This window comes from Myotis nattereri, assembly GCF_964212035.1.
Source record: "Myotis nattereri genome assembly, chromosome: 8".
NCBI lineage: Eukaryota > Metazoa > Chordata > Mammalia > Chiroptera > Vespertilionidae > Myotis > Myotis nattereri.
Genome location: NC_138083.1, coordinates 45633589 through 45657265, shown reverse-complemented (window position 1 = coordinate 45657265; position 23677 = coordinate 45633589). Strand labels below are relative to the sequence as shown.

Genomic DNA, 23677 nt, shown 5'->3' with positions numbered 1-23677 from the left:
CAGTCAGAAACAAGTCAAAACCCCCTAATGTCAGCCTAACATTTATGATATAAATGAGCTTATTTTTTTCCCCCCTCATAGTTTAAACTTCTTCTAAGAGACAGAGCTGTTAGAAATAGGCAAGTCACCGCTATCTTCAAGCTTAGGGCACCCTGGCTCTGTGAATCCCTTTTAGCTGGGAACCGTGTGATAGTAAGGAAAGGCAAGATATTTGATGTCAGAATTCTGGGTTTAAATCCTGGTTCTGCCATCCATTAACCACCTGTGCTTGGAATAGTTACCTATTGTTGGTCACCTGTAAAGTGGGGGTGACAGCAGCCATTACTTACCTGGTGTTGTGAGGGTCAAACCAGTTGATAAAAATGGAAGCTCTGTATCAACTATAGTATGCCATGGGAATATTTGCTTTCATTGACAAAGGTACCTTTATAATCAGGGGAAAGAGAAGACTCTGGTTTCATCCTCAATATAACTTGCTATTTATTTAGCATCGCTTTTGGTGTCCTACCGCTTTCCAGGCAGCAGACCAGAGACCAGGAGGGTCCATTGCCACTTCCTAGTATTATTCTGCATTAGTGTGAGGTTTACTCCTTACCCAGCATCAAATGATCTTTTTTTGGCTTTTAAAAATAAGGATAAAAGCCCAAGAGCCAGAAAGATGAAAGATTAAGTTAATTTTTTTTAGAATAACAAATCTTTTCATATATTCTTCTCTCATTTATATGGTGCTGGTAATTTTTAAAATTAGATTTTCCTCTGGGCATTTCATACTAAAAATGATGAAGTTCCTTGTTCCTTGTAATTGCATTTCTTTTGATTTTCTTTTATTATGACTTGCATATCACTGACACTTTTTTCCTGGAATGTTAAAAGTATACATCATCCAGCTAAAAGGAAAAAATACTGTCTTAATAAAAATGTAAGAGAGAAAGAGAGAGAGAGAGATATAAAGTGGATATTCCTCTCTTTTGGTTCCAAACAAGGCAAAGTCCTCATTCCTGATTCTTTGTACATGCCAAGGTTGATGTCATGGATCCAGACCAGTTTTGAGTTATCTGAAATGGAAAAAAAAAAGAAAAGAAAAAGAAAAAGGCAGTTCAACAATCTTCTGAAGCTTGAAAAACAAATTTTTCACAGTCTGATAACCTGAAAATGACTGAACGGATTTTCTCTGTAATTTCCAGAGAGGGTGGGGGTGGGGATAAGAAAATACTCTGGGAAAAGACTTAAGGATGGAAAGTTTGAGTTTGAGGGGGTCCAAGAAGTGCTGGAGGCTCCAAAAAGGAATAACACGGTGATTCTGAGTAACATGTGATTCTATTATCTAAAAGCCATAACATTCCTTTGATTGGTGTATTAACTTATCATTGAAACTTACCACTAATGATGATTATGAGTGGTAAGTAGGACACATCCAAGGAAGGTACCTCTTAATTTTTCATAAAATCATCTTAATTTTTCATAAAATCATTGAAATATGCTTTTATTCTTTTTGAACCGCCATCCAAACTGGCTGTTGCGTGGATTCGGTAGTTGGGACTTTTGGAAGCCTGCCTGGGGTTCTCGTCTCCAGTGCCTTGAAGGTTTGGGTGCTTTTCTTTTGATGTCTAGACTATCAACCACATTCCTGGCTTCCCTACTAGGGCAGTTACTTCCAGGTTCCCTCTTATAAAACCAGCTCTAGTGTTCAAATCTCTGTTTGCACCCAGAATAGCAGGAATGACAACTCTGGGGCTTTCAGTGAAAACCCAAATGCCCTGGTGGCCGGTTTCTTCCAGGCTCCCAATTTCTTAACCCTCTTCATCCTTCCTGCTTCTAATGCACAAACACAAAACAAAGTCCCAGGATCTACAAGTTAGGTAACCTTAGATCCGGAAAGAGCTTTCAGAGGACATGTGGGCCTTCTCCTCTTGTTACAAATGAGGCTCTTGGAACCTGGAGAGGTGACTCCCTTGAGACAGGAGTAGTTGGCACCTAGATGCCACAGTCTGGCCACTGATGTGACAAGGGCAGCAGAACAGACAGACGAACACAGGTGTCAGTCGGGGATGGCATGATGAGCTCTGAGCCCAGGCACAGCTCTGCTCCAACTCCTGCTTGGAGAGGGTCTGTTCCATCGTCAAACATTAAAACTCGGAACTCTTACTTCCTTATTGAAAGCTCTTTTAGATATGATGGCAATGACATTATAATATTTTAAAATTTAAAATTATCCTTTATAAAATTACCCTTTTCGACTGATGGACCAATTTAGTAAAACTTACCTATTCAAATCTGTAATCCATCAACCATGAACTTATGCCCAGGGTCAGATAGCTCTCAAAAAACCTCCAGGTGCATGTGGAATAACCCTAATATTGTTTTTGCAGTTTTTCGAGTTGTTTTAGAGGTTCAGGATTGCCTCTGAAGACATGTAAATGATGTTTCAGGCTTAGGCGGAAATGAAAGGTACATAAAGTTGTAAGACTTAAGAATTTCAAGGACGTGGCAGAGGTGAAAACTCACCTCAGGAACATGAAGTTTAGACGTTTTCAGCTGCTCATTTGTCCAACACACACCGCTGTCCACTTGTCCCATCACTGCGTCAGAGGTGATTCACCTGCAAGGGCTTGTAGAGCAAGCCCGTGGCAGACCTCAAGCAGATAGCAAGCTTCCTGACCTCGCACCCGCTCCTGCAGGTTTTAGCACCAGCCCAGATTCTCCTATCAGCATCCACGACCAGGGTCCTATCACCAGGACGAGTTTCCTGGAAGGTCCCCATGCAGCTGTGGCCAAGGCCTTGCTGTGACTGCGGAGGCCTCAGTTGTTCACTGAGCCATCTCAGAGGGCGGGCATCACCGTCTTCCAGAAAACTCTCCTGGAGCAGGGCAAACAGAGGGAGACCAAGAACAAAACCAGATCTGGAGAATAAACTTCAGCTGATAAATGCAAGACAAGGAGAGAACAGGAAAGCAAAGAAAAAGACAAAAGAGAAAGACAGAAAAAGAATTTCAGGGGGAAAGGGATTTGGGATATAAGAGAGGCATCCTGTGTGCGTTACAGTGGGGTCGGGACACCAGGGAGGTCCCTGAGGACTGGCTCAGGTCCAGCCTTCTCTATCAGCCCCCTGCACCCCTGCCCTGTAAACCAACTGGGCAGGATGGAAGGGGTGACTGCCTTCCCTTGTCTTTGATGCCGCATTTTGGAGGCACTGCCCTGAACCCATTCTCTCTCAGCTGCAATTTCTGAACTGTTTAAGGAGAGTGTTCCTGACTTGTTTGGCCTATAATGCAGTAAGAACTTGCCCGCACACACTTGCAGCCTTCCAGGAACATGAAACATTAAAGGATTAAATACCCAGCGAGCAGATGGCTTATTGTAAAATGTTCTGTGGGCAGGTTCCTAGGAATTGAAAGACCCCCAGCTTTGTTAAGTGATGAAATTTTTCCAAAGTTAAGTCAGCAGAGAAAACTGTCGCTAGTCCTGAGACGGAGCCACTGGTGCCTGCGGGAGGAGGACCATGGGATGCTGGCCAGGCAGCAGGCTGTTGAGCAGGGTGGGGAGTGTGGATGGCTCTCCCCGCGGTGGGGAAGCTGCTTCTGTTCCAGCCAGGGCCACAGTTGCTTTTGAGTCAACAGGAACCATTGAGTGGAGCCATTGGAGGGATCAAAATCCAATTGCCCCTGGAGAGGTTCTTGTTCACCTGTTTTAATATTCTGAAGAGATCTCAGGTTAGCTTGTTTTTGTGAACAAAAGGAAATTTTGTTCTTCTTGACATCCCAGAATTCCCTGGGAAGCAGCCCATAAATAGGAGGGCTTTTCCTGAATCCCGTGCAAGGAATTGTTCATGTCTCTATCTACGTGGCATTTTTAAATACTCTTGAGGTGGCGAGTGTAGTGTCGCTCAGCAGGGCCAAACCACAGGCTGAGGATCCCAGGTGCCCTGTGTCTGTGTGTGGAGGGGCGGTGGGAGGGGAGGCTGGGGGGTCCTTGTGACTGGTGCTTTCTCTGTGATCCTGCTCGCTCTGCCTGTGTACATAAGGACCCATCACAAAAGGGCCCCAACCCCCACTTGATTCCACGCTCTAAAATGCCATCCCCACTTTTCTGTCCTCATGCAAAGCCCTCAGGCTCAGCCACTTCTAACCTTCTGTCCCCTCCAGTCCATCTTCAAGACTCTCCATGCATTTACTGGGCCTTCCCTGTCACTCTCAGGACTTCCTCTTTAACCTCTCATTTATCGCTTGTCTCTCCAAGACCTAGACCTGTCTCCAACGGGAGAAGTGAAGTATAATTGGAAAAGTGCATGCCTAGGAGCTCACAGTCTCTAGAGTCAGATCTCGGCTTTGCCCCTATGAGCTGTGTGATGTTGGGCAAGCTATGGAACCTCTCTGACCCCCATCTCTTCTGTGTAATGTGGGTTCTGACACAACAGTTAGTTCTCTCTCCTCATACCAGAAGTAGATACTAAATAAATACTTTGACAAGTGATTTAACTGGTTGGATGACTTGATTCAGACATGTCCAAAGGAGGGATCAAAGCAAGAGCAACCATGGACACACTCATAAAAGGCGGTGCTAGCAACAGTCATCCAAAGTTTGCACCAGTTTTATTATGAAAAGCATGTTGCACATGGAACCATGATTCATGTAGGTGGCCAAGGAGTTCCCACAGTGGAAACAACAATTTGCTAGACCCAAAGTCCATCCTGAAGGCTTCACGAGCCCAAACTGGAGTTTCTTCTTATGACCTTAGGGGGCGAACGATATTTCCACGAGACAGTGCATCTCTGAGTTGTCCCACTGGAGGAGTGTTTGTTGAGTCTTTGATTTGGGTGAGGCACTGTGGTTGGGTCCAAGGACCTTGCTGTCATACAGATGCCGTGGTCGCCTGCGTTTCCCCTGAGTGCTGAGTGCAGCGCTGTGCACAGAACAGGTGCAGTACATGTTTGCATCATGAATTCAATGTGAGCTGACCCTCTCTAAGGTGTCAGTGATAGCAGGAGCTGTAAGACCAATCCTATAGGTGAGGGCACTGACGTGGACCTGCTGGGTCCACCTATGAAGTTTGGGCCCTGCTCCTTGCATGAGGGTAGTCAGTGTAGTAAGGCCCCAGAGGGTGGTTCAGGTCCCATTGGGGACCAGCCGGCAAATAATTGAGGACTTTCTGCAGGCAGAGCTCACAGGCTCCGCAAATGTGTCTGAGCAGTCGCCTTGGAAGTCGAGCTCCCGGGGCACAGCTTCTCTCCTTGTAAGTGCCCACGGCCGGCAACTCTGGCAGGCCTTGTTCAGAGCACACATGTCTTTCTCTAACCTTGTTGATGGTCGATGTCCCGAGCAGGCTCGCTTCACTGTAAGGGAGTGTCCTTGTACCCGGTCAGCCGGCTGTCAATTGTCCTCCTGGAGGCTGTGCTGCTGGAAGATGTTTCAGCCCTTCGTTCACTTGAGGCTCATCCATGAATGCTTTCAGCATCTGTCTCTCTGTGTGTCTGTTTCTCTAGCTCTTTCTGTATCTCTCTGTCTCTGTGAGTCTCTCCATGTCTCCCTGTCTGTCTTCCTCTCTCTGTCTTTCTCCTTTTCTCCCTTTCTCTGTGTCTCTATGAGTCTCTCTCCATGTCTCTCTGTCTCACTGTCTGTCTCCTCATTCCCTGAGGCTCATCCGTGAATGCTTTCAGGATCTCTGTGTGTGTGTTTGTGTGCATAGCCCTGCATTGTTCTGGCAGCAGAGCGCACACACTGCCACAAGTCCTTCACAGCACATCTCCATTCAGACGAGAGGCCACACCTCACACCTGCATCCATGTGTTCACGAGTCTGAATCCAGAGCCACGGTGCTGACCTTGCTGGGCCCCCACAGCTGCTGCCCTTGACAGAGACTGCATGTCCCTTGTGCTGGAGAGGTCTGCTCTCCTCCTGGACACAGGAAGACCATCTCCTGTGGAAGGAAGAGGGTTGTCACAGAGCCAAGCGGTGCGCCTTGACATGCATCTGTTTCTGTTCATGTTGAGTCTTTCCAGGTGAACTGAGCTAAATCATAAACTACAAAGTGAAAGCAGATTTTTCTTAGGACGCCCATCTGGAGCCCACTGAGCGAGCTCCCCAGAGTACTCAGCCCTGGTCCCTGCAGCGCAGCCCGCACACTTGCGCTTCTCTTTGGGCGGGTCGGTCCATGTTTGGGGCAGCCTGGGGGATCACCTCGGTCATGTTGACGGGCACACAGCGATTTTTGGGCTGCAGAATTGGGGAGCTGGGAACAGGGTAAAACTCGTTATATCTTGGGATGCTTTTGAGCATGGTGTTAGCAGCCTGGGAGTTTTAAACAGTGTTTGTGGCTTATTTACTGAACACTGAGAATGCCCCGACCGGCACCATCAGGGGGCAAATCTGGTGGTGGCAGATGTCTGGGCATGTCATCAAGGCAAGGGCCCTGAGGCCAGCGCTATTCCAAGATTCCAGAAAAGACATCCGTGCTGATTTCTCAGCCCGTCCTAACACAAGTGTCAGAGCAGGCATGGCTGGAGGCTGGTGGTGCCCGCGAGGTATTGCCATCCCAAACTCCCTCTGCTTGGCTCTTGTCACTCTGACGTCCCCCACTCCAGGTCTGAGGCCACTTTCAGCAGGTTCATATTAGGAAATGTGGGTTCTTTGTATTCCCCCCACCACCACTACCCACCTCAGTCAACACTTGCTGATTTAAACAAGTGAGAATCAGACATTTGGCCCCCAACTCCGGCCCTCCGCGTTTAATAAATGAAAGACCCTCTGCCCCTCCTGATGACAGTGATTAGGCCAAGCCGCAGAACTTAGCAAGCATCTGCTTTCATTTCCCATTTTTGGCGTATCTTCATGAATTAACTCTTGCAGCGGCAGGGAGAGGGGTAAGCACCTTGGCCGTGCCACCACAGCCCACGTGGCAGGCACAGTGGAGCGCTGCATGCATGCTTGGCCCCAGCTGTGACCTGTAGGGAGGCGCGCAGGGATGAAGGTCATACTCACGTACACTAAGGCAGGTGCGGACACTGGCGGGGAGGGGGCAGGGAGGGAAGCTACACCTGTGGCTCCAGAACCAAGAAAGAACAGTCGGTGGATAAAATCCAAACCCGCATCTGCCCATGGAATCCGGTGCCCACTCCAGATGTGGAGAGTCCTGCCTGATTCTGAGGAGAAGCAGAGCGTCCCACCTGCTCCCGAAGCTGTGCGAGCCACACTGACGTCACCAGCTCTGATTATCACTGGCGTGAGGGGAAGAGGACTCTGTGGGACAAATGCCTGGATTGTGGTCCTAAAAACAAAGAGATGGGAAGCACACAGGTGTGTCAGAGGCACGGGGGCATGGCCACCTTGCTGCAGGGAGGACAGCCTCTCTGAGACCTAGCGGATGAAGTGCACAGCAAGAGGCACAGACCATGTGTGGATTTGAGGGACAGGAGGATCTTAGAGGCCAGAGGAGGCAGAGGCAGACCCCACAGAGACCAGTCAGTCATTTGCAGTAGTTGGGGTGACAGTCTCTGGCATGCATCTGCAGTTCATAAATCACATCCTAGGAGATGCAGGAGAAAAGATGGAGAATAGGTCGTTATCTGTGGGAGCTCAGGATGGCAGATTGGAGAGAGGATCCTTGGACTGAGCTACCCATAAAGCGTTCAAATGAAGGAACTTGAAGGCCTGGGAGATAGAGTGAGTTGGTTGCCCAGATTGGCACCCAGCCTTCCTAACTTCTCATCCAGAACAGTGTTCACCCACCATGCCACCTCCTACATTTTAAAAAATCCATTAAAAGGAGGATAAGAATTGTACAAACTTTCTAACCAAAGGAGCCCCATCTCCACACAGGTGAGCAAGAATTACAGAACCTCTGAGTCCTTCTGTAGAATGCCATGTGCTGTCAAAATAGGTTAGCTCCCTTCTTTGTGTAGTGTGGGAAATATAATTGTTTTTTTTTAATAACTGACATACCATAAAATTCCATTTAAAGTGATTAGTTTTTAGTATTTCACAAGGTTTTGCAATTATCATTATTATCTATTTCCAGAACTTTTTAAAAATCACTCTCATTTTCCTCTCTCCCTAACCCCTGGCAATCAGTAAATCACTTCTGTTCTTATGGATTCGCTTATTTTGGAGATTATATATAATGGCATCATACAATGGCTTCTCTCACTGAGCATAATGTTTTCAAGGTTCATCCATGTGATATGAGTTCTTCATTCCTTTTTTTTCCCATTCCTTTTTATGGCTGAATAACATTCCATTGTATGGATACACCACATTTTGTTTATCTCTTCATTAGTTGATGACACTGACATAGTTTCCACTTTGCTTGTGTACAAGTTTTTGTGTGAACATATTTCAGTTACCTTGGTTGTATATCTAGAAGTGGAATTGCTGGATTGTATGGTAACTTCAAATTTTTGAGAAACCACCACTGTCTTCCACAATGGCTGCACCATTTTCTGTTTCCTCCAGATGAGTGTGGGGCCTCCGGTTTCTCTTGCTCCTCACCAACACTTGTTTTTGTTCTTTTTTACATGACAGCCATGCTAGTGGGTGTGAAGTAATATCTCATCGTGGTTTTGGTGTGTGTCTTCCTAATGACTAATGATGTTGAGTGTCTTTTCTTGAGCTTATTGGCCATTTGTGTATCTTATTTGGGGGGTTAAATGTCCATTCAAATCTTTGCCTGTATTTTAATTGGGCTACTGGTCATTTTATTATTGAGATGTAATAATTACACTTTCTTTACTCCACATACTTTCATGCCAACACAATATCATAAAGTGGTATTTTCCCAAAAACAGTGAAAACAGCGTAAGCCCGGAGCAAGGAAAGGCCAAGTGCCAGCAACTGCAGGACACTCAGAGGCTTCTAGCCCAAAGAAGGTAGTGGAATGAAGAAGGGGAGGAAGGAAAATGGAGAAACTTTCTTTTAAAGCCAAACGCTCAAGGCAGGTTACTGAGGCCTCTGTGCCTGTGAGATCCAGCAGAAGGCACCCTTAAAATGAGGTCAAGTGCCTGGGTCTTTTCTCTCCTCCACAGAGTCCTGCAAGATAAATGCATCCCCTTGCCCCCCCTTCCCGCCCCCTCCCCACACACAGTGTTTTGAATGTATTGAGAAAGCTGCTGTGAATGCAGGAGAATATTGCCCAGCAGTTCTTAGAGGGCAGGGCCTGGGTCTCCTCAGCTCCTTATAAACGTATTTGGTTCCTGAATGAAGAAGCGACTGGAAGATGAGATTTCAAGGTTTAGTGTAGATATGGTCTATTATATGAACACGATGAATCAAATAGCACAAGTGTTAACATATTTTTAGCACATTTTTGCTATAGATGCATTGTGTCACCCATTTTTACCTTTGGTCTATTTTTTAAAATCCTCACCATAGGATGTATTGATTTTAGAGAGAGAGGAAGGGAGAGGGAGAGAAACATTGATCGTTTGCCTCTTGTATCCACCCCAACTGGGGATCGAACCCACCACCTGAGTATGTGTCCTGACCTGGAATCAAACCCATGACTCCAACTAACTGAGCCAGGGCTCCACCTATGGTCTTTGAAGTACTGGGTTGTTGGCACCTCCTGGCAAGAGGGAACTAAGCCCACAGGTGGCTGAGTACCTTCTCCCTGCAGTATGTGCGTGGCTAGCAGAGAAGGGAATTTGACTCTGGTCTTCCCTCCAGAGAGCACCTCCTACCCTGGCCTGGAAGGCAGTTAGACTCACAGACTCTCCGTGATCCTACCTGGGAGCGGGCTCAACTCTCTTCCAGCAGGTGGACAAGGCAAGCAGCCTTTGACCCAGCTCCTTGGCTTCAGAGTCCCCAGAGCATCAGACTCCTTTGCAAATTATTTTCAGATTGTGCCCTGCTCAGGAAAAGAAGGAACCAACTAGGCTTCTTATTTGGGGCCCTCCCTAGTTCCTGAGGGCCCCTGCCTAATTTGCATCCTCAGCTCAATTTGCATCACAAAATGCACCCAAATGTCCCTGGACTTAACTGCGGTAGGCGGGCAAGTTTTGTTTTTTGTTTTGTTTGGGTTTTTCATCTCCTGCCATTTCTCTAGCAGGTTTCTGGTTACATCCAGATGACACATAGATTAGGTTTCATTTCATGTCGTTAGCCGGTGATTCAACTAGCCCAACTGCCTGGGCCAAGACCGTCCAGGACCCAGCCCCATTCGCTGGAGATGGCTTCTTCCGGGTGGCCTTGCGAGCCTGGTGGCCCAGTCACCGCACTGCTGCAGGCGGGCAGCTGGGTGTCCTTCAGTTGTATGCTTGAGGGTTGTTGTTTCCTCCTTTCCTTTTCCCCCAAACCTGGAGTCAATATTTTGGGAGTCAGGGGGGCGGGGTGAGAGGAAGAGCAGGGGACAGAAGCTTGCCACTGCCACAGTGGCTCTGATCTGCAGGATTCCTCAGGACTCATTCAGCACAAAGCGGCTGCAGAGGAAATCCTGCCCAGCCAGTGATAAGCGGGAAATGGAGTCACTTCCTCACCAGCTGCTTTATTCAGGCAGAAAGAGTCCTCACTTCCTCGCGTGTGCTCTTCTGGCCACCACTCATAGCAGCAGGGCTGCTGGCTTCCCCTTTTAATCCCAGGCATGTTAGTGTCTGGGGAATTGCAGCTTCCTGGGATTCAAGGGGAACTCTCCTCTCCTCTGAAGTGTGTGTGCCTCGCTTCCCTCCTTCCCTCACTTCCTTCTTTCTCTTTCTCCCCTCTCACCTGGCAGGTGCCTGTCCTTAGGCTCTGGGGACTGGAGCCGGCACAGACAGCATTGGGAATGAACCTCACACCCCTGAGTAGCATGCAGGACTAGTTACATGGGGTCTCTGTGTTCCCAAGGACATCCAGAAGCAGCTCGGGACCGCCATCACCTCCCTGTCCTATGAGCATTTTACCTCCAGGCAGCATTTTCCAAGGGTGTCCTCAAAACCCAGCAGGAATCTCCCTGACAGAGGGAGAGATGGCCCAATGAGTTTAGAAAATGCCTTTGGCGACTCACAGGCATTCAACTAGGGTGTTAGTCAACATATGTAGCAACCAATGAGGCACAGACACTGACTAATCAAGTTTGATGCTGACCATTAGCATTAGCTGAACATCAGCCCCTCATAGGGAGACTAGAGTCTGCTGCAAAAAAAGCCCTGGATTTTGTTTAAGCCTGTTACCACTTATTTGTCCTTTGAACACCTCCCTTTAAAAATTATTATCTAGTAAGATATGTTTGGAAAACCTGTTCTATAGTAAAAGATATCAGTTTATTTCATGTCCACAGACATTTGCTGAGTGCCTAATATGTGACAGACACGTGCTCCAGGGATCTGACGATAAACAAAATGTGGCTCCTGCACCTCCAGGTGCTAACCGGGAAAGGACAGACTTGTGAACAGATGCTCTTCAGATAATACAGTGAGCAGGGAGCAGCCCAGGATTATTTAATTCAACCTGGGGGCTTGGAGAAAGTTGCCTGCGTAAAATGATTGCACTGAATCCCTGAGTGAACAGAAGTCAATTTACAGGTGACAGAAGTCGAGCAGGCGAGCTAGGCTTAGGCCAGAGCACTGGGAGATGTGGATGGCATGGTAAAGGATTTGGACTGACACACGGAAGTGACAGCTTTGATTCCGACTGGATAACCCTGGTTGCTCTATGGAGAGGGTATTGAACGGCAGGCCACAGACTGAAGGCAGAGAGATCAGATGGGGAATCATAGCAGAAGTGCTGGGGAGAGAAGGTAATGGGGATGGAGAAATCAGTGGTGCATACACTGTCCAGTCCCCTTGCCCTTCACTTCAGTGCTATCTAGCTGACCTCTAGATACAGGAGGTACAGCCTCTGCATCTCTTTCCCAATGGCTTTCTCTAGCCTCTAGAGCCCACTTTGCCTATGCACATGACGGGCCATAACTACTGGGGTATTGATGCCTCCATAGGAGCAAACCTCAGCCAATGAGTGCAAGAGATTGGTGTGTAAATACCCCAGCTCCCTGGCCCCTTAGTGGAATAACAAACGGTGCATTTTCTGCACTGGCCCCCAGGTTTCTCAGCGGGATTAAGTTCCAGTTACCAGCAGCAGCAACTTGCTAGATAAGGTAATTCATGGCTGCGTTCCTTCCAGACTCCCTACTAGTGGTTCCTGAGATCATCTCCCAAATAACCTGATTACACTCAAGTCTTTGTCTAAGGGTCTGCTTCGGGAGGAGTCTCACCCAAGATGATGGGATTTCCCATTGAATGAATGGTGGGAGAGGGATGAGAAAGAGGAAAATGTCTAAAAGTCTCTCAGGGTATAGGTTTACTTAACAGCATGGACACTTTGAAGATAGGAAGGGAGACAACTTACTGGAGGAGGCGATGGTAACTCCAGTTTTGGACTGGCTGCATGGTAATTCCGGTGGGACCTCTTAGAAAGTGACTGGGATTGGAATCTGGTAGTTAGAGGATCAAGTGGGGTTGCATATGAAGATGTCAGAGACACCATCATGGGATGGTATCTATGACCATGAGAGTGAAGGAGATTGGCCAAAGGAAGAGAAGGCTGTCCAGACAAGCCCAGGAGATGGAGCACCTATCAGGGCAGGCAGAGGAGGAGGTGCCCATGGAGGGGAAACTCTCCAAGAGCGCTGGGAGTCCATCCAGTGTGTAAAGCACCCAGTGAGATATGCGCGAAGAGCATCCAGTGAATATAACCATGCGGAGGATATGTCTGGTCTCTGGGTGGTGGTTTCAGAGGCACAACTGAGGAAGAAGCCAGACTGGGTGGATTAAAATGAAGGTGGGAAGACAGCCAAGAAGGTGGGTTAGCAACTTGTCCAAGACGGCAAAGAGAGAGAAGATAACCGTCAGGATGGAACACAGCATCAGCAGTCACTCTGAGGAAATCTGAATTTACTTTTTTTTCGTCAGTGGATAAATACCCCCAACTCCCTTGTCCTTCAAGGATTAACTCAGAAGCGTGTGTTCTCTAGTGAGGAAATCTGAATGTTTGTATGCCAAGGAAAAAAGAGACCAAAGGAAGGGTGAGGTTGAAATTGCTGTTGAAAGCAGGAACAATTGATGGAGGAAGGTTCCAGAAGCAATGGGAGACTATGGGCTGTAGGTGCAGGGTACAAAGGGTCGGGGAAGGGCAGACAGTGATGTAAGCTGATGGGTGCTCCCGGATAGGAAGCTGCGATAATTCCCACCCAATGGCCCTGAGTTTCTCAGAGAAGAAAGAGGTGACAGCAGTTGCTAAACAGTGAGGAGAATATGTGAGAAAAGTGGTGGTTGTTTGGAATAATCATGAAAAGGAACAGAGAAAGCATCTGAGCAAGGGTAAGGGTATGTTAAGTGGTTTCAAGAACTCACTGAGTTTGGAGGCCCTAAATTCAGAGTCACATTGGTCTGCATGGTTGGGTGACTTCCTTCAGCAACACTTGAAGGCCAGAGGAGGCTGCTATGGGATGGGGTCCAGGCTGGAGCACAAAGGAAGGTCAGGATGGGAGGAAGCACGTTGAGGGAAGCAAGGAGGAGGCACCAGGGAGAGAGAAGAACCCACGGCTTGTAGATGTTCTAACCTAGTAAGCACAGGAGGCCTCTCCTCTCCCTTCCACCTCACATCAGCCTATCAGTACCCACTGTAAGTAACTCACTTGACCTGTCTAGATTTCATTTGCCTCACCTGTTGAAAAAGAGCTAATATCTTTCTTGGGCATTATTATACCAATCTGGGAGATCTGAACTTGCTTGGAGGGTCCTTGCAGCCAAAGTTTTGTGTGACTATGGCACATCCTTGCCTTTTCTTTTTCTTTCCCTAATTCTCAGATTGTTATGAGAGAGGTGATTCCCATGGAGACAAAATGATAAAGCCATGAGAAATGGAAAATGCCCAGGGCACTTGATAGCAGTGTTTGATTTCCTGTTGGCGCCATCTGATTTTCTTTTTACTTCCCTCTTACCACCGACAGGTGTGCTCTGGGCAGGATACAAAATGGCAGCACACCTGCGTTTTGGTCAGTTCAGAGGTGCACATAGAGGCAGCATCTCTCTGCATCGTACGCTCTTTAGGTCAAGATGGCTCTCTCCCCCTGGGGCTCTCCATGGTCATATAATGCCTGTATCCACAGTCAGCTCAGAGGCTGTGGGATGAAGCCGAGTGTCTCAGGTGTTTATGGCCAACTGAGCCATATTAAATTTCCCCACCGTCTAAGGAGAGCCGTGAACCCACACTGAGCGAGGGCCCTGAACTTGCAGACGCTGGTTTAGCTGTTACCTGTGTCACTCAGTCTTAAGTTGGGAGCATCTTTCCTTGCCAGTGAATCTAGGGCACACCTTCCAATGGCTGAACCGTATTCCATCCTATGGATGTGCCGTAAGTTCTTTACCCAGTCATGTTTTCACACATTTAAGTCGTTTTCAGGTTTTAACTATTATAAACAATCAGAGCCTTTTATTAATTACTTTTTTCAAGATAAATAACCAGAAGGGGAATTACTAACAAAATGACAGTATTTTTAAAGTTTTTGATACTCATTGCCAAATACGTAAAGGTCTCTCCGTTGATCTTTCCTCAGGGAGGAGAAGTTGTGTAAGAGCACCTGGCCCCCACCCTCACCCCGACCCTGCTGGTTTCAGCAGAAATCAGCGTTGCTCATCTGATTCGTTTGTCTTTAAATCTCATTTTATTTGGAATCAGGTTTAAGTGAAACTTTTTTGAAGAGGAAAAGGAAGATATTGGAGGGTGGGCTGGCTCCAGGGAGGTATGCGTGTAGGGGTGGCGAGGACAGGGGGTTAGAGAGGGAGAGAAGGGGGTGACAGTGGTCCCAGGCCTGGTCCCATTGCAGGAGAGACAAGGACACTTTTGCTGTTGACTCCCACCCCCCAGCTTAGGAGTCTGAGCCTGGTCTGTTCTTATCCACACACCCCCTGGCTCACTTTCCGCCCTGCAGCACGGGTTTGGGGGTGGGAGTGGGGCCTTCCTGTCCTGATGATGCCGGCCTAGGATGGAATTCAGACTCAGACCATCTGCAACCTCCGAGTTTGAGGTTTGTGGAGAAGCTGCCTGCAAAAGAGTGACTAGAGCTGGGGCACTGCCTGTCTCCTCTGTGATGTGAGGGTCAGCAAAAGGAGAAAGGACCCCCCTTGGGACCTGCTCTTCGCACTCCTGAAATTGGGCAGAGCCCTTGCCAGTCCTGGCATGAGCCAGGCTGGCAGTGCCTCCAAATACATAGACTGGGGTTTGGTCTGAGTCACATGACAACAGCCCAGGTTTTCTTTTTCCCACTTTGTTGCTTCTAATACATAAAATGAGCATGTGTTTATTTAATACAGCTTTCAGACTTAAACAAATAATGACAGACTGTTCAAACAGACTTCGGAAATCGCCCTAATCAGGATGTTTGGAAAAGCAAGAAGACTGTAGGAAAGGAGCTTTGAGGACCTTCAGTCCTGAGCCCAGAGGGTCCGCTTGGCACTTTGGAACACAGATGGGCAAAGCTCAGAGGCCTGATTCAACCTCGGGGGGGTTAATGATGCCTCAGCCCACAACCTGATTTACCAATAGATGAGGAAGTACAGATGGGCATTGTAATTTCACTTCCTGTCTTCCACCGGAACACATCACGTGTGCATTTTAATTCACAATTTCTGTAGACATCACCAGGCATCTTTAGAGGGAGCTTATGACGTGCACTGTGAAAACCTGCCCTTCCCTCCTTCCCCTCGGTGGATCCTCTGGAGGGAGGGGCAGGTTCAGGACGCCTGCAGCAGGTTTGCAAGGGAGCAGACTAGAGAACAAGTTAATGTTGCCACTAGTTCACGTTCTGGGCCACGTTGACAAATGGCTTTGAATCACCTACGTTAATCTTCACAATAACCAATTTTATGGGTGAAGTAAATGAGGCTCAGGATTGGGTAATTTGTTCAAGGTCATGAGCAATAAAATGTCAAGGCTGGGATTTCACCCAGACCTTCTCTCCAAGTCCAGAGCTGTTCCCAGGCCCCTGGGGGCTGCATCAGCGCCTCTGCTCTCGGTCTTTGGGTCAAGAGATGCTGTGTTAGCTCATCCCCCCCAGATGTGCATTTTCTTTGTAATGCACATCAGCAATGGCCCATTAGGAGCACAGTGTCAGGAGAGGAAGGGGTATTTAGACATGCATTTCTTCTGCCCCTGGGACGGTGCACCAGGCAGATGAGGAGGGAATGCCAGCCCCTGTGTCCCTGCTTTCTCCACTTTCCCAGGATGGCTTCTTGTCCAGAAAGGTCAGACGGCCAGCGTCTTAGTCCGTTTCATAGTCAGCCACAGACAACTCCAACTGGTACCAAAGAAGTGTGGAGTCCAGCATGGACCTTCTTTCCTACTGCCAGTGCTCCGAGGGCGTCCTTTGGCTGGGCTGTTGGGGGTTCCAGCTTGCCCACCCCTCAGGGAGGGCTCCAAGATGTTCCCGGCTGTGTCTGTGGGACCTGAGCTGCACTTTGCAAGGGGCAGTTTCTCCTGCCTGTAAATATGTCCCGACCCCTCTCTGCCCCATTTATCCCTGATTATATATAGGGAAGGTATGTGTCTTGACAAGCAATCATGATTTTTACCTCAGCTTTGTGCCAAGAGCACTAAGCACATACATTGGGCCTTGACTTACAAGTGTCCTGACTAACGAGTTTTTTGAGATACCAGCTGTCTCTTGGCCGATTTTTTGCATTGAGTTGATAGAGTAATTTGAGTTAACGAGCTCCTTAATGAGCTCGGTCTCGGAACGAATTAAACTCGTAAGTCAAGGCCCCACTGTATTTCATTATCTGTTAGAGCAGGGGTGGGGAACTTTTTTTCTGCCAAGGGCCATTTAGATATTTATAACATCATTCGTGGGCCTTACAAAATTATCAACTTAAAAATTAGCCTGCTATATTTGGTCAAACTTCTATTGAACTCCCCACCTAATGCCTTGGCAGGGCCAGACCAAATGATTTCTGGGGCCTTATAAGGCCCTCGGGCCGGACATTCCTCACCACTGTGTTAGAGCCTGGCTCTGTGAAGGCTCAATTTTGGAACATTTTAACAATAGATTTAAAAAGAAGAAAACCCTTGCGCCCTCTCCTGGTACAAATTAATCTAGTACATCTGAGGTCCCCATCTTCCACTTGCTGGCTCACCAACTGATCTTGTGCTGTTGACACACTAGATCGACCGTTGGGTCTTCTGTGGTCCATGATCACAAAGGTTCTTTAAAACCTTTCTTCACAGGCCACCCTGTGCATCATGGGATGTTGAGCAGTATCGCTGGCCTCTGCCCACAGATGACCTCACCCCAAACCATGACTACCAAAAATGTTTCCAGATATTGCCCAACGTCACCTGTGGGGCAAGACCACCCTCAAGACCAGTGAGAACTGCTGCCCTAACCCCTTGTCTGCCTTTTGTAAAAGGTGTTACTGGTCCCAGGGCAACCAGTGAGAGGGTGGGGATGACTCCACAGAAACCTTTTGTGACTTTAATAAGAAAATTAAAAAATATATTTTTATTGGTTTTAGAGAGAGAGAAAGGGGAAGGGATATAGAGAAACATCAACGATAAGAGAGAATCATTGATCCACTGCCTCCTAGGGATTGAGCACAAAACCTGGCATGTGCCCTGACCAGGAATTGACTCATGATCTCCCTGCTGGCGCGGTTCAGTAAGCAATTTTGATGGCTGGTCAAGTGTGTTCACCTGCTAGGAATTTGTCTAAATACACACACACTACACACATACACACACAACCCCCACATCTGAACAAGTACATAAAAATTTATGTAAGAGATGTAGCATAATATTGTTTAGTAAACGTTTAAAACAACCCAAATAAAGAATTGGTTCAAGAAAGCACAGCATAATATATGGAATACTATGCAGTCATGAAAAATAATTGGGTAAATCTTTATTTAGTAATGTGAGAAGTTCCCCTAATGTCTTAAAGTCTCACCTCCAAGACTACTCCAAGATTCCCAGCGGTGGTTGTATTTAGAAGGAACACTTTCAAACAGGCAGAGTAAGCATCTGGATAACGTATTAGGTCAAGCATGTCAAACTCGCCGCCCGCGGGCCGTGTGCCTTGTTTATTGGGTGCATGTTAGCCCTTGAGTTTGACATACTTGTACTAGGTTAAAGAGAATTCAAACCAGTGAATGGATTCAGAAAACTTGAATCATTCATTGAACATTTATTAAGCACCTACATGTACAAGACCATGCACAGCACTGGGAGACAATGATACCTGGTCCCTTTACTGCAGTATTTGCCCCAAACAGACAAAAACACTGTGAAGGTTGTCAGAATGTCCTCTGCACAGCAATGTCAGAAGTTTCCACGTGTTACTGTCTCCCATAATGAAATCATGCGCTCCCATTCCAGGTTGTTGAAATGCCTAAATAAATCACACCATGTGAAAAAGCATTTCATTTACTGAGTTATATATTTAGATAGATTTACAGAGTTGTCCAAATAATAATTGGGTCCAAATGTGGAACCTAATCTTCCCCAACAAATCCAAGGAACAAGCTAAGACAACCCAGAGATCTTTGCTACAAACACTGCAGGCCTGGCTTCTAAGCAGCGGTACGAAGGGAAGCCAGGAGCCATCTTTGCCCAGGGACCTGTGTGTCCATTGACACAATCTGACCATAAATAACCACATACTTGTAAAGTTCACAACTTGAGTTAAATGCAAAGTTGTGGTCATCCAGTCTGGCCATCCCTCCCTCACCCTCTCCCCCCCCTCCCCCGGGAGAAACTCAAGGATGGCTTTCTTTCCCAGAGAGCACCCTGTCCTTGACCTCAGAAGCTAGGCCTGCAACCAGCGGAGGCCGCCCTGCTGTGTCCACCACATCAGCCTCCCGGGCAGACCAAGAACTCACCGAACTGTTGTTAGGGCATCAGCAGAATAAAGGGCACTGGTTCAAATACTGGCCCTACTGTTGACTAGACAAATCCTTTACCCTCTGTGATTCTCAGGGTTTTCCACCTACAGAACAGAAATAAACAAAATGACTCCATAACTTCGGCATGAAGAATAAATAAAGTAATGCATGTTAGGCATTCATTACAAGTGCCTGGCATATAGCAAGCATTCAATAAAGGAGTGTTGTCATAGTCATGGGGTTTTATTATACCTATGAATGGCCATGCTCATGAAAATTGCAAAGCCTCCCAGATTTGTAACCGCCTTTTCTGTTTTATTTTCCCCCTTTGAACTTACCAGTCTCTAACATACTTATATCATACATTTATTTTGTTTATTGTCCATCCCACTCGACTAGATAAAAGCTTTGTGAGGCAGGAACTTTCAACCTATGTCATTCACTGCTGTTTCTCTAGGATCTCAATAAATAATTCTTGAATGAAAATGAAAAGAATGGGTCCGCTCTCCGTCTCTAATACCCTCTCTTTTTCTTCCCTCCTCTCTCCCCTGCAGGACGCCTTTGTGGAACTGTATGGCCCCAACATGCGGCCTCTGTTCGATTTCTCCTGGCTCTCTCTGAAGGCACTGCTCAGCCTGGCCCTGGTGGGAGCTTGCATCACCCTGGGTGCCTATCTGGGTCACAAGTGAAGGCAACAGGCCTGCCCCAAACAAATATGCAAAAGGTTCATGAAAGCAGTAGAAATATATGCATTGTTGGGATGTACCATGAAACGGAGCTATGGTCTCTTAAAAACAAGCAAACAACAAACAACAAAAACAGCTTTCAGGCTCCACGTCGAATCAGCTATTTACTGCCAAAGGGAAATACCATTTATTTTTTACATTATGGAGAAAAAGATTTATTTATTTAGGACAGTCCCATGGAGCACCCTGTCCTTGGAAAGCCTACTACCAGTTATTGCCAAGCTCCACCGGTGTGGCTCCACCTGGATCTCCTGTGCCTATAAACGGATTCGCTTTCCATGTTAGTGGCCGGGCTGACTCACCATCTGAAGGGCAAACTGATGGAGAACATGACTGTTCCAGAAGCCGGCCTGCTGGCTGCTGGAGGTTTGGAAGAAGGTGTTCATTTTCCTTGCATTGATTTGCCCCCGGGGGCTGTGATATTCATAGAGGGAGGTGCTTGGAGGGAAGTGCATTCTTTTCCCGCCAGAAGAACCTACACTTTGCATATGGCTCACATGGTACATGCCTGGTTGGCAGAAAAAAAAAAAAAAAATGGGAACTTCAGATGGACTTGGTATCCGCCAAGATTTCCACACCGAAGGACAGTGGTAGGAAAAATGCCCTTAAACCTTAGGAAAGTATTTTTTTAAGCTACCAATTGTGCCGAGAAGCATTTTAGCAATTTCTACAAAATCATCCAGTACCTTAAGCCCTGATGTGTATATTCTTATATTTTGGATACGCTCCCTCTCCAAAAACTGGCTCTGTGCGTGAAACAGAATCCTTGGGAATGCGAGGAAGTGGACGTCTCGGCGACTCCTTCGGCATCAGGAAGGCTGCAGTTACAGAAGCATCAGGCCGCCACAAGTGCCTGCCTTTCCGCAAGAGGCCGCGGTTGGAAGTCCCGCTTCATCCTGGTTGGGAGGCCTCATCCTGGAACCGAGCCTGGGCACTCGCTGGCCTGCTCCATGGATTTCAAACAGAGGCCTGTGGTCTCCCGGCATCTGGAAGCTGAGGAGTCAGAATCCCACTGTCAGGAACGAAGAGCAGGCTGGGGCCTGGTACACCGCGGCCCTCCAGGGAGGCCCTTTTCCATGTCGAGTGTGGAGCCTGGAGCCTGGGAACCAACGCTCCTAAGATGTTTGTCACTGTGCAGGGAAGGAAACAGAGGCACTCTGCCCTTCCTAGCAGAGGGAGGTGGCGAAGGCTGGAGCGCCCCCACGGAAATGGAACAGCAAAGAAAGGAGGCACCTGCGCGTGCAGTGTGGCCGCTGCGCATGCATGCGAGTTGGCTGCGCGGCCACCCACCCGTCTGAGCAGTTTAGAGCGAGGCTTTACCTGACTTAGGGGAGGGTCATAAATCCTGAAGGAAGCATGAGGTGTCATGGATTAATTGACCCAGGTCTGTGGAGTTGCGATGTAAAACATTATCTTGTCATTGTAGTTTGGTTTTATTTGAAAACCTGACAGAGGGGGAAAGAAAGTTCCAGGTGTGGAATGTGGAGTTTATCTGTACCTCCTGGGCATTAAAAGGAAAAAAAAAAATAGTGGTGGACAGCTCTAGAGAAGTAGTGAAAGAAGTGATCTTCAGCTGATAAACTAGGAAATATGTCAAGTTTAGAGAGCCTGAGACACACGTGGAATAACTGTGGCATTATTGCATTATATACCATTTATCTGTATTAACTTTGGAATGTACTATGTTCAATGTTTAATGCTGTGGTTAATATTTCGAAAGCTGCTTTTAAAAAAAAATACATGCATCTCAGCATTTTTAAAAATTGTATTTAGTTATGGCCTCTACATTCTTTGTTAGCAAAAATGATCATTTTTCCATTTGAGAGTCTTGTCTCTTAATTGTTTAAAAGCATTTCTGAGAAGATGAGCTAAGTCCCAGGTCTCAGCTACTGGAGAAACCCTGGAGCACGCCGGCCACGGAGTTATGTGCATTTCCATGACCACATAATTGTTTATTGCAAGGGACATACCTGTTGTCCCTTTGCCCTTGTTCCTTAAGGGTTTATTTGTCCCTGGACAAATCAAAATTCAACTCACATTATTTAGGCTTGCATACATGTTTGGTTAAACCCATGAGGTTCATTCAGTTGAAAATCGAGATGGGAAGTGACCAGGGGATTAAATTCTGGCTCCAATGGTTTGACCTTTCGAGAGTTGCTTTCCATGGCCTGTTTCCACACAGACTCATCCAGCTCCCTCCTTCCACAGGGCCCTTTCCCTGGCTGTCCTTCAGGTTTTTCCTGACATGCGGTGGCACTTACGCCCCATGCCCCACACCGAGAAAGCAGGAAACCCCATGGTATGAAGCCAGACCTCCCTGGCGGGCCTCAGGGAACGGGACGGTCAGACCTTTGAATGATTCTAATTGTTAAGAGAAATATTATTTTATGAAAGGTTTACATTGTCAAAAGTGATAAATATGGAATATCAAATCCTGTGCTGCTATCCTGCCAAGATCATCTTAATGGAGTCAGTTTGCAGTACACTCCAAGTGGCGACAGCCTCCAAGCTGCTTTAGAGTAACAATGAAGAACATGGACGTTTTTAATATAGAGTCTGTTTGTGTTTTATTGTTGTTTTTGTTATTGTTCAAACTGGGATTTGCAGAATATTCAAAAAAATGTATATATATATTAAAAAAAAAAAAAACTCCCATGGGTTGGCTTCTGGCTGGTTTCCTTTGCTGTGGGGTTTTGTTATCTGGTTTTGATGGTGAACGTGCCCAGCTGCCTGCCCCCAGAACTGTACAGTATTGTGGCTGCACTCACTCTAAAAGTAGTTATGTTGCATTTTTCTTGTTGTTAAAAACATGTTAGAAGCAACGAATGTATATAAAAGCTTCAACTAGTCATTTTTTTCTTCTCCTTTTTTTATTGTCTCAATTATTTTGTGATCAGACAACCAGAGGACCATTCCTACTTATTTCTTGTTGAGAAGAGATTCACACTCGAATACATGGTGCATATGTTGGCCAGGGTCAAGGTTAACTAGAACACATGCACTTTCCCAATGGGGGTCAAGGGCTCTAAACAGAACCACAGGAGAAAATCACTGAAGAACCTCTGCGGTCCTCCCAAGCCCCAGTGCACAAGCACTCCGAAAGAGAGATCAAAACAGTCAACATGTACTATAGCAGACAGTTCATCTGAGTTTGTACAGTGGCTGAAAAATCTTGTATGTTTTAAGATTTGGGTTAAAGTCACATTTCGAATTTAGGAAGCACCTTTCAATATTCCAACAAACAAACAAAAACATATTCTGCCCCAGCCCACTTATCTCTGCATATTCAGATATGACTTTTATTTCTTTAGTAAGTATTTGTTGCTTATCATTGAAAGATCTAGTCCTGGCGCAGTGTGGGAAATTAGGAAGCGATTATAAATCAAGAGGAGTTATAATAATCAGGATGAAACATAAATAAGGCAGTCCCCACACATGTCTGGCTTTCATATTAAGGTTCTACTAATTGAACAGAATTGCAAGTCATCTAACATGTAATTAAACTTATGCTAAAATGACTACAAATGCGAACTTAAATTCTCATTTCAATTGTACTTCTAAGGCAGTGGTTGTTTTTATCCTTTCTTATCACTAATAGTTAGTAATGTACACCTGCTCTATCAGAAAGAAACAGGAAGGGCTTGAAATACAAGCCATGCTAAGGAAATTAGGGAGTCAGTTGAAATTCTATTCTGATCTTATTCTGTGGTGTCTTTTGCTTCCCAGACAAATGCGGTTGCACACTTTTTAAAAAATACAATTCTACATTGTCAGGCTTATGAAGGTTCCAACCAGAACTTTATTGTTATTCAATTTGGATCTTCCAGAGATTTTTTTTTTAATTATTATGGGACAAAGGACATTTGTTGCAGGGGTGGGAGGGAGGAATTTTCAAAAGAGCAAAACATTCCCAAGATTGGATTAGAGCGTGGAGGTTTAAGAAGAACCAGGACTGTGGGGTATGAAATGGAAATGAGTGTGACCTTTTGCTAGAGGTCAATGTCATATCTCCATGAAGGAACTTACAAAACAAGCAAGAAACATTTTAAAGTTCTGTGATAATGGTTAGATTCTAGAGACATCAGAACAACTCAA

General features: G+C 46.5%; 1 protein-coding gene across 1 annotated transcript in view; it reads left to right on the top strand.

Moving 5' to 3' along the window:
- Positions 1-22196, top strand: part of BCL2 (BCL2 apoptosis regulator) — a 163852-nt gene extending 141656 nt beyond the window's left edge. Inside the window, exon 4 of the mRNA XM_081097118.1 lies at positions 19391-22196. Within this exon, the coding sequence (XP_080953244.1) occupies positions 19391-19525 (135 nt within the window). The 3' untranslated portion in view covers positions 19526-22196. The remainder of the gene's footprint in view (positions 1-19390) is intronic.
- The last annotated feature ends 1481 nt before the right edge of the window (positions 22197-23677 follow it).